At 54.0% G+C, this 11,601-nt stretch overlaps 1 protein-coding gene across 6 annotated transcripts in view; it reads left to right on the top strand.

Moving 5' to 3' along the window:
- The window catches only part of GRM7 (glutamate receptor, metabotropic 7), a 464,393-nt gene that overhangs the window by 426,061 nt on the left and 26,731 nt on the right, over window positions 1–11,601 (top strand). For all 6 annotated transcript variants that reach the window (XR_001146008.1, XM_004692396.2, XM_004692395.2 and 3 more), the window contains exon 9: window positions 7,803–8,049. Coding sequence is in view for 5 of the 6 variants with exons in the window: in XM_004692396.2 (XP_004692453.1) it covers window positions 7,803–8,049 (247 nt within the window). In the remaining variant the exon portion in view is untranslated. The remainder of the gene's footprint in view (window positions 1–7,802; window positions 8,050–11,601) is intronic.

The raw sequence follows: 11,601 nt of genomic DNA, 5'->3' as shown, positions 1-11,601 counted from the left end.
AAAAAAAAAAAAAAAACCTGCAAGCTGGAGCGCCCCGAGTTGTCAAGGCAACCGGCTCCTTCGCCACTGTGAGGCGGCAGCCCGGCGCTGCCCAGGCCTGTCAGGCGCGTGCCCGGCAGGAGCGCGCTTGGTCTCGCCGCGGCCTGGAGAGTCGGGACTGCTGGGGCGCCCGCAGCGAGGCCGGGGCCGGTACCCTCAGGAGGGCGCAGTCGCAGCGGGCACACTGGGGCCCCGCCTTTCTCCCGGCGCCCTCAACTCTTCCCTGGGCAGCCCCAGGGACGGAGACCGCTACCCCACCCTGTGCAGCCCGGGGTGCCCCCCAACAGGCTCTGTGACCTGTATCTGCCACCCGCCGGCTGGCCCCGGGGTCCCACATGCGCCTCAAAAGCTGCTTGCAGGCTGGGGCGGGCGCCGACCCCACAGCGTTAACACCAAGCGGACGCTGCTCTGAGCGCTAGTAACCTATGGGGTCACCTGGCCGGGGCCTGGTGGGGGCTGGCAGAGGAAGGAGGCCGGGAGGGGGTGTCTGGCTGGGGGCTGGGCGCCCCCACACGCTGCGCGCATCCTGGGTGCTCAGGGGCATAGCCATCCTGCCCTGCTCTGCACCGTCAGCCCTGCCTGGCACCGCCGGGGGACACGCTGGGGCCCCACACCTGCGAGCAGACTGCAGACTCCTGACCTGCAACACCCGGGGCTGGTACAGGTGCCCTGGGCGTCGGCGCCCACCGCACAGCGCCATCTAGGGCGTGTTCACGCTACTGGGTACGGGACACCTCGGGGCTCCCGGGTCTGTGGACAGTGAGGCCGAGGTCGAGTTCGCGCCCCGTGGGGACAGTCTGGTCAGGCCCAAGGTGTTTATCCAACACGCACGATGGATGCGTGGCCACGGCTGCACGGCATGTCACCGTCGGGAGGGGAGTGGCGTCTGATAAGCAAGAGCGGAGGATGTCGTCTGCGATGTCCGCAGCTGAAGACCGGAGGCCGCCCCAGCCCGAGGCTTGGAGCAGGGGGCAGGCAGGCAGGCACGAGGGCGGGCACAGCTTCTGGGGGGAGCAGCCGGTGCGGGGCTGGGGGTGCGCAGAGCGGGCTGGTGTGCGGGCTGCGGAGAAGCCGAGGAACAGCAGGGGGCGCTGCCGAGCCCCTTGACCCGCTGGAGACCTGATGTCCGCGTGATCCGCTTGAAGGCTGGTGAAGGCTGGTGAAGCTGGCATGTAACACGGCGAGCGAGGGCCGCGGGTGCTGGTGCCTGGGTTTTGACTGCGCTGTGCCAGAGGTGAAGGGTTTGTCCAACATCACCAACAGTCCAAGGTCAAGATTTGAAAGAAGTTTTAAAATCCAAGATCGCGTTCTCTCCATTACACCACCCTAGAGGATGCACGTGTTCCTCCTGGAAAAACCAGTAATCTGCATCCAGCATTAGGCTGATCATTTATGATTGTGTCCTTCAGCATGAGCCTTCTGTCTAGTGACCCACCGATGGCTGAGGAAGTCCTCACTGCGACATCCTGTCCCGTCCTCAATCACACACCATTATTTATTTCTCAGAAATATGGCTACTCTAATTAGTAAGCAAAAGCTGCAGGTGGTAAAGATGGAAAACATTGATCTTAACTGCCAGGAACGTCACTGGAGTCATATGACTGCTCTGAATGCTTGCTAGGTAATAATTACCCTTCTTGTTCACGGTGACTCCATCAGACACATTTTTCATGTCTATTACACAAACTTTGAGATGCCATGAGAATTATGAAACTTCTCCCATCCCACTAAAGACCCCATTACCGCCTGTTGTCCTAATCTCCACTGTCACCTGGGATACTCAAAGTGGGTTATTTCTCATAAAATAGTCAATGACAGATAAAATAGGGGGTTGAGTATTCTTTCAAACAGCACAGAAGCAAATGTAATGAGATTTCTTTCCCCACAATAGGCTGCTTTTCTGTGCATTCCCTAAAAATGATCACCGTTTCAAAATGTCTAACGATGGTATGAAAAAGAACAGCTTAGCAAACAAGTTATTTTATGTTTGAGCCAAACAATCAATCAATCCTACGAGCACCGAGCTGGAATGGCCGACCCACTGGTTCCCAAACCAGCTCGGACGACGCCACCTCTGTGCTAAACACTGAGAACACAACAGCGAACACTGATGAGCAGACGACATACAACGAATGGCGTTAGGCACTGCTGGAAGTTACGGTATTTATCATCCCTGATACTTGAGACCTTCGGGGCAGGTTGCAAATAGGTGCGTCCTTCAGGGTGCACAGCCTGCTTATGACCTAGTCAGTTCTGCTAAAATGTGACATAGATGTTCCTAAATATCACTGTGTCAGGCCGAAGTACACAACAAAGAAACACAGGTCTTGTGGGAAAAACTGACTTAGGGACACGACACGCAAAACCCCGTCTGACCTTAAAACAAAGGACTGGCCGCCGACCGCCACCGTGCCTGGTCGCAGACACGTCAAGTGGGTGGAAGAACGTGGCGGTCATGATAAAACGGCACTCGGCCTTAGAAGCCTGGCGTCTGCATCAAGAAGCCGGTGCCAGAGCTCGCTGCTGGAGGCTGACCGAGGACTCGTGGGGGCAGCTGGCCGGGGTCGCAGCACGTGGACAGACTGGCATTCTGGTTGTCCATACTTGGGACAGCAGGCGCATGTGCTCATGTCCTGTTTCTTGCAGAAAAAAATAAAATCACACATCTTCAGCCTTGAACTCCACCTTAAACTCTCAGCACCCTGACGGGTGGGCTCCTGGGAGGCTCCTGCCTTCTCAGGGCATGCACCGTCAACCTGCTGACCCCTTACGCCACAGACCAGGCTAGGTGTTCTCTTTTTTAAAAACATATTTATTTATTTATGCACAAGAACTGGGGTACAGGCCAGAGGTGTGGGGGATGAAAGGACTCACCAGAGACAGAGAGGGGAGCAGAACAGGCAGATCCGCTGAAAAGCACTGCTGAGGGGAGCGGCGGGCGTGTCAGGAGGGGTCTGCTGCGCCACGCGGGTCCGTCCCTGGCCGGGGATCGAACTCATGTGCGGTGGCTGCTGAGAGCTTCATGGTGCTGAGACTGAACCCCCGCGCCAGCAGGGAGGGAGGGCCCCCTCTAGGTGTCCTTTGGGGCCCTCCCCCTTGAAAGGGCCGTTGGGAAACTGTCCCGACTGGGAGGTGGGCCGCTCGGTGCAGAAGGCCCCGCTGGACCGAGCAGTGGATATAAGCAGGATGTAGCAGCGACCCGAAGACCCTCCGCAGGGCGACGGCGCGGCCAGATAACTGGGGAAGGCCTGGGCCGCGCGGCCGACGTGTCCTGCAGCCACCTGCTGACGTCCCAGCGAACCACAAAGAGGAAGAGCCCGCCAGCGGGAGAAGGGACGTGTCTCACAGCCTCTCTGGAGCACACGATAACGCGGGATGTACGGCAGGCGGACCAAAGTCAGTCAGCTCTTCTGTCAGTGGCTTCACAACACCAAAGAGCTGCAGAGCTTTCTCCAGTGCAAGTTGCATCCAGAGAAAGGTGGCGATTCGTCAGAGGAAACACCGTGGTGTTATTTTTTTGACTTAATACAAGGACTCCGTCCCCCGAGCCGAGTCTGTTTCAATGAACCCGGAAATCTGAAATGAGGTTTTCCTGGTAGCTTGGGCTGCATGTGCATCTCTGGGGCCTGAAACTCTTGTCTCTTCTTCTTTGGCTAGCGTCAACAAGAATCTGCTTTTCAAAGTTGAAAACGTCCCTATCACAAATAGTAACTTGCCTTGAGCCCCCTCGAAATAGCTCAGCGACACTGATTCTGAAAGGTCACAGAGGAGGCGGCTGACTTCAGTGGCCACGCGCTAACGAGACGTCCAGTTTCTCATCGCCGCGCATCAGACAGCGCGCGTCAGCCGGCCTCGAGTGTGTGGCCCGCGCGGAGCACACCCGTGCAGCTCCGGGCACGCGCCCAGCTCCCAGCTGCAGTGAGCTTGCTGGGCGACACGGGGCAGGGCCGGGCTCAGATTCGGCTGCACCGGCCTGCTGGAGCGGCCCCTTTCCTCCGAGGAGACCTGAACAGGCCCGGCCTCTCAGACGCGGCAGAGCAACATGTGAGAAGCTGAAATAGTATGAAAGCGGTGACAGGAGCCTTAGCTCAGGTGCTCAGCCCAACAACCTCGTGGAAATACCTGGCAGGCTATCAGCGTGGCAGCTCTCCGTCTTCCTCAGATATTCTGCGAGGTACTTCCCAGAGAGTTGCGCATCTGCAAAATTACCATCAGAGACAGGGACCGTGACTTCGGTTCTTCGGTGACAGCCTGAGAGGGGACTGACACAGCAGGCGTGACGTGAACCCGAGCTGCACAGGAACACTGCAGAGCGTTTGACCTGCTGTGCTGAGGAGACGCTGCTGGCTTGACTTGATCCTCGCCCAGACGTCTTTAGTTAGAGAAGCCGACGGTGCAGGGTAGTGGTGAGAAAAGCCACCTCCAGGCAGGAAGCAGAAACTGGATTCTGGAAGTGCATTTCGCTCGACGCCAAAATGAAGGCTTCAGCATTACGGCCTGGGGAAGTCGGAAGTGGCCGTGTCCGGCTCCAGGGCTGGCTGTCCAGGACCCACCTTGGAGGGGAGGCACCTTCGTCCATGGGGGCAGGCTCACAGGCAGCCAGGATGGGTGGGCGCCCCGCTGCGGGCCAGTCTGGGGGACCCTTCATCGCAGACAAAACTGGGGGTGCAAGGAAAGGCTCTGAGCCTCCATGACCTCCAAGCAGCCATCACCAACGCCCTGGTAGTTCCAAAGATAGAGGAAGGAAGGTACAGTTAAGTGGGGTGCAATTCCCAAATTAAGTGGGGGTTTCCTTGGCAGCCAGCACCCAGTGCAACAGCAGCCAGCGCAGACCGAGGAAGGCGTGCTGTGTGTACACCAGGAAACTACTAGGGAGACGCCCGCGCGGAAACGCAAAAGACAAAAGGCAGCTGCCAAGGCCAGAGAGAGACTCGGGTCCCCTCCCGAGGCTCAGGGGAGACCCCTGCAGGCTAGAGCCTCCCTCACGTGATCCCCGACTCATCTTTAAAAGCACCTTTGCAGTACTGCTGGGTCCTGTCCTGGGCACTGAACAAGTACGCATGTCATCGTCACGGCTCGCCGGGGGACCCCCAACCCCACTGGCGGGAGCTGGCACAAGGCCCAGGGGCAGGTGATTTGGCTAAGGATGAAGCAGGGTGTTTCCCAGGTCTGCTCAGGTCCAGCTACTGTCCCGGGCCTGCTGCTGGGGGAGTCTGCGGCTTGGGGTCTGCTGCTCTCTGGGGCAGAAGGTCCCCGCAGAGTCTGCTGCTGGCCCACGGGAGTGGCCGTGGCTCCCCTGACCCTTCCAGGCAGTACAGAATGCTCCTGCTGTCATGGATGTGTGAGGGGGCTGCTCCCACAACCTGTATAAACCCCACTGCTCCTTCCTGCCATTCGGGGCTCAGCCTCGTGGCTCTGATCCCACTGAGCCGGCGCCGTGACAGGTAAACCTCCCCTCCCCCTGCCCCCAGGGCTGCCTGCTCTCTCTGGGGAAATCGCAGTAACAAGGCCACAGGTCTGAATCCCGACAGGCTGGCTCTACCCTCACTCTCCTGCCGCGAGGTTGGAGCCCTGGGGTGGGAATTTGGCCATGGCATCCACGTTGGTTTTCACAGGACACTTTTGAAATGTCTGACACATTTTCAAAACTAAGTTCCAGTCGCCGTGGGTCCCAGCTGGAGCGGCATAAAACCGAGGCCACCGTGTGGTGAGCAGGACCTAGCTGGCAGTCCTCAGCACCATCTCTGCCAGGAAGAGGTCGGTGCGGCTGTGCGTCACACGCACGCGCGCACACACACACACACACACACACACACACAAGCATGGAAACTGAAATCTACAGCTACAGGCAGAGTCAAGCCAAACCAATTCAGACTTTACTACAAAATTTGCAGCTGATCGGAGGAACAGCAAACCCGCAGATCCCAGGGGTGCTATGCACACCGACTGTCTTGCACTGGCCACACTGCGATCTGCAGAGCCCTCATTAGCGACTGGTCAGCAGGGCCACGGTCCAGGCTCCCAGCCCTGTGGCCATGGCGAGCTGTCCTTTACAGCGCAGATGAGCAGAGAGGGCTGGAGTTGAAGGGCCGACGTTATCCTCGTGGGGAGAGATGAGCTTCATTCCAGAATGTGATGGAACAATCAAGGGTCCTACATCCCTGTTGCTCTGTCTTTAACTGCATACATGTATGGTTTACAGTTAGCAGCCGGCAGCTCCTTTAAGCCACTCAAAGACATACACATTTGAAGGGTTATTTGCCAGAAAGCTGTAGTCACCTGAACTGCCAGGTGCGCAGTTCGAAACACACCCGACAAGGCCAGGAAGGCAGCTCTTTGAGTACGTGTCCACGAGAGGCCAGGCCTGGGCGAGAGGCGCAGCTGCTGAGATAAGCACCCTAAGGCTCAGGCGTGGGGGTGTGCTCAGAGGAAAAGCCAGGGTTGTGGTCTGAAAAGAGGCAGGGCAGAGACCAGGGGTGGCCAGGAAGGGTGGCATTATATCTTTCTTCGTGAATTTTTTTAAGTATTTATTTATTTGCGCATACAGAACGGGGGTACAGGCCAGAGGGGCAGAGGCGGTGACAGGATTCACCAGAGAGAGAGTGGGGAGCAGAATCGGCAGTTCGACAAAGTGCACAGCTGAGGGGAGCAGCAGGTGGGTCGGGAGAGGTCTGCCGCGCCATGGGGTCCCCTCCGGGGCAGGCGGGGATCGAACTCATGCGGAAGCAGCTTTAGCTTCTCAGTGCTTTAAGCTGTTGTGCCACCAGGGAGGGCCGTGTTGGTTAAAGTTTATAAAAGAAAAATACATGCTGAAGGAGCTAGACCACACTAGCTACTCACTGCTTCCGTTTTCAGTTTATGTGACTGAAATGCGCCTCCCTATCTGCGTATTCATCCGTTTGTTCACACAGCTCTTGTTTGGGGGATCATCAGCGGGAAAGCACGGTGTGTACTGAGGTCACTCAACCATCCACTTGCCAATTGACAGCCGAGGAGACGACTGGGCACAGTGTACATGAGTGAACCGTCCTGCTGCCCACTTCGAGGGAGCCGCAGGTGCCAGGGTCACCAGGCCGACCTCAAAGCACCCACAACACGGGGGCAGAGGCAGTGTCAGGTCCTCGTAGTGAGTCATCAGTGGACGGTGGACACTGGGCGAGCCAGGCCACTAGGTCTCGGCCCTGCCGCTGGTGGTTTTTCGACCAGGATTAAGCCAAAAGGTTTACTTTTCAGGGATACTCAACTCATAGCGCCATAGGTACAGTAAAGGCAAATCTTTTAAAAAATATAGATGGAGGCCTGTGTTGACATAAGGACTCTGCAAATAAGGCCCCAGAATCTCTGTGTGTCAAGCAATCGAGTAGTGTTAGTACTTCGTGTCCGTGTGGGAGATACAAAACCGCCACCTCTTCCTCGGGATTACAAGTTGCTGTGAGCGGAGCATCTTGGTATTGAGCTGCGTTCAGGCTCAAGGTCTGGCCTCGAGCTTGCTGGAGGCGTCTCCAGGGTGAGGCGTCTCCAGGGTGAGGCGTCTCCAGGGTGAGCCACCCAGTGGCACACGGCCTCGCCCGCGGCTTTCCACCAGTTAGTGTGTGCATGAACGTTCCGAGAAGCGTGCCTCTCTGTCTTCCCTTTAGAGCGAAGACCCTGGAGGTCACGGTGCTCGCTCCCAGCCGTCGCCACCTCTGACGCGGCTGGCCGTGTTCGGACTCCAGCTGCGGTCATTTGATTTGTAATAGTGTCTTGTGTGTTGTGTCTCCTAGCTCTACATACAAACCACCACGCTCACAATCTCCATGAACCTAAGTGCGTCCGTGGCGCTGGGGATGCTTTACATGCCGAAAGTGTACATCATCATTTTCCACCCTGAACTCAATGTCCAGAAACGGAAGCGAAGCTTCAAGGCCGTAGTCACGGCAGCCACCATGTCATCGCGGCTGTCACACAAACCCAGTGACAGGCCCAACGGCGAGGCAAAGACAGAGCTCTGTGAAAACGTCGACCCAAACAGTAAGTAGCGCTCTCCTGCTGCCCCTCTTCCGCCGCGCGGGTGGATGTGCTGAGCTGCGCGGTGCGAGCCAGCCTTCCCGTGGAGGGAGACCCTGGCACTGCCTGTTTGCCAGGCTGCGTTTGCCGCGGGGAATGGGAGCTTCGGCTCTTAAGACTTTGCCCGGTCTGGCCACCATCCCCTGTGACATTTAGAGAGTGACGAAGCTTCAGAAGTGCGAACCCCTGTGCTTCTTGTCCGTTGGTGTCCAGACCCCAGTGGACATAAACACATGTCAGGTGTGAACCACCTCTCTGGCTCCCTTTCTCTTAGGGGAGTTTCAGTAAGTGACTGAACTCTAGGCATAGAGCTGGAGTTGAACTCTTTAAGAACATTGGAAGTCTCACTTGACTTACACTGGAACATGAATGTGGAAAGTTAGGGTCCTTGAAGGAACAACAGAGCCTATGGATGATAATGTTTGTATTATTTAATATAAAATATTGACCAAAGTGGGTAAATTTTCATCCAAGTATCTGTCCACGCCACGCTGATGGCACCCCTGCAGGAGAAAATCATCTACACCAAACTGTGGAACAGTCCATTCCATCCAAGAGAAAATAGCAGCACTGGGATTAAGGATGAGAGGGGCGATGTGATGTTCCACTTGGCCTATCCAAAACCCCTGGATGGCTGCTGGGTTGCAAGTGACTCCAAAGATGCGCATCCGACAAATAAGACAAAATAAACAAAACCCATTTATTCAGGGGTTAAATGCACAGACCTCCCATTTGCTGCTTCTATAAATGCCAAGGGGTAAAAATGAATTTTAAATGAAAAATACACGTTCTCAGGCTTGCACTGGCGAGTTCTCTATAAAATGAGGCAGATGGCAAGTGCTGGTGATACTTCCTATTTTTAAAGTCAAGGGGGAGTTCAGGTTGTCCATTAAAGCATCCAGAAGACATACTAGCTTTTCAGTTTTGAGTTGATTTTGTGGTAGCCTAGGGCTTTACTGCCAAGCAGAAGGAGGCTGCTAGAGGTAAATCCTTTAAGTTCTGCCCATGAGAGAGAGAGAGAGAGAGATCTGCAAAGCAGGAAGCAGCTGAGTTGGAGCCTCCATTGCAAGATGTGGGTGAGGGACAGGGACAGGGCGCAAAAGCTGATCAACAGTGCTTGACTTTTCATTAAAAGAGATTCTAGGCCAAGGGGAGAGGAAGGAGGATGATAGAGACAAGGGAGAGACACAGTGCGTGTGTGGGCTCTGGCCCTGTGTCTTTTGAGCCAATGGCCAGTGAGAGGAGGGAAGTTGGTGTCAATGGGTATTGGTTGTGATGGAGAAAGAGGCCTCAGCAGAGACAGACCTTCCTCTCAGCACCCGTGGGAACCAGAAGATTACCGAGATTCCCTAAAGCTCAGCAACTCAATCAAAGAGAAATAACCATTTAAGTAACACAAGAGAAGTGTGTCATAAAACATCACGGGTCTAGAGAAGAGGGTTTCAATGAAAAGTTAATTTCCTTTCATTACTGAAAAGGCAAAAAATCTTTGCCTGAAATTACATTTCCAGATGCTGGGTGATGGAGGTGAGAGAGTGCACTTAAAGGCACAGAGAACGCCATGATGTGGATGGAATCGTTTCCCCAAAATAAATGTTGCCAACTATGTAGACCAGAGTTGGCAAATCTATTGGTCTACCCCAGCATTTGATTCTAAGACCCCTTAGCAGCTTTGTGGTTCGTGAAACTCTTTTCCTGGAGACATTCCAATCATACTTCTATATTTATACACACACACACACACACACACACACACACACACACACACACTATAAGCCAAATTAAGCAGAAATGATGGTCAAAGTGCCATACTCTGAAGAAAAATGATCAAATGAAAAATCTTTGGCCAGTCGACTCGATACCATATTACTTTAGACTGACTAGCTTTCAAACACACACAATTTCTACTCTTCAATTTCTTATGACTTGGGTCTACCCTTGTTAAGTCTGTTTGGAGGTGATTATAGTTAAGATTGTAATACTAACACTAACACTAAGTGACCATTAAGGATCATACTCGCACCCACCATCCTTTGAAATAGCCCTTATGTAGAATGCTTTGCATGGAAACTCTCTCATAACTCCTCACAAGATCTCTGCAGAGTCAAGACTGTTGTTTTACTAGTGACATTTAGGTTCTGTGAGATTAACTGAGATGACCCCATGCCACACACCCAACTTACAGCAGTGGTGGGATGAAACCAGGGTCTGACTCAACCCCCTGGTTCTTTCTCTTTGCTCTTTTTTCTTAGAACATGACAGACATGTCATAATTCCAACACAGAAGTTGTTCTTGGTTTCCTCACTGGGTAGCTCAGCTTAGATATGAGGAACACGAGGTGGGGTGGCAGACTCCCTGTTCAGTGTGCCCTGAGATAGGTACAGTGCTCAAAGAGGCTGCCCAGGTACAGGCCTCATCTTACTGACTCAAAACTACCATGACCCTGCCCACCCATCAGTTCACTGGATGCTTTCTCTTGACAGAGTGGTGTTGTTTTCCGTCATTGTGCTTATGGTGTCTACACAAAGCAAAGATAAATAGTTCAAGAGCCAACATGAAGTAACATAGAACCTTTGTTTCACAACTACTCCAAAGGTCTTTTGAAGGTTGTCTTAGCTCTTCTAGTTTCCTGTAGACACCGCTAAAATACCACACCAGGGAGGCTTTGACTCCAGATTTGCTAAACCCTGGAGGTAGTGCACACAATTCTATCAGCTGTAATTTCTTGGAACACGGCTGTGTAACTGACGAAATACACTTTTCCTTTGACTATGTTAAGTCATAGGTTGGGTCTATGGCTCCTGAGCTAAGCGGACCAGCCCTAGAAATTAATGTATCTTAATAGCCAAGGATTTCAGCCTGAGCCCACACTGGAATGAACTCCCGAAGTTTTAGCAATGATGTTTATCTGGAGCAAATTCAATTTAAAGGAACAAAACATTTGACGTAAGACAAAAATGTGAACAAAAGTTGCTTACAATGATCCAGAAGGAGCCACTGACATGGTGACTGTGATATCGGTGGCCATCCTGCTGGAAAGCCAGTCCCCAACTACATGACACATACGCCCTTGGGGGTGGGGGGGTGTGAACAGGAGCGAGAAACGTGATGTGTCTTTGCACAGGGAAAGAACCGTAGCGAGACACCATTAATGAGAACAGGAGAGAGTATCCTGAAGGGAACATTACCTTCTCTTTCACTCAAACTCCTAAACTTTGGTAACTGGTAGAGGAATTATTTACCAGCATCAACTTGTCTAGTTAAAAAGAAGCACCAGAAAGCACAGACCCTCCATGAGAAAGAGGAAGGTGATCCTTCCAGAGGGGAAGCTCCATGGGCTGACCCCCTAGGGCCAGCATCCCGGAAGAGGGAGAGTTTCAAGTCTGCACCGCAAGTAAATAATGAAACAGAAAAGCCCAGTGTCCACTGCCGCCCAGCACCGGGCCCAGTGTCCACTGCCGCCCAGCACCGGGCCCAGTGTCCATGCCGCCCAGCACCGGGCCCAGTGTCCATGC

The sequence above is a fragment of the Condylura cristata genome, unplaced genomic scaffold (assembly GCF_000260355.1).
Source record: "Condylura cristata isolate star-nosed mole 26May11 unplaced genomic scaffold, ConCri1.0 scaffold00033, whole genome shotgun sequence".
Taxonomy (NCBI): Eukaryota; Metazoa; Chordata; class Mammalia; order Eulipotyphla; family Talpidae; genus Condylura; species Condylura cristata.
Note: the sequence above shows the minus strand (reverse complement) of the source record. Positions and strands in the feature narration are given on the sequence as shown.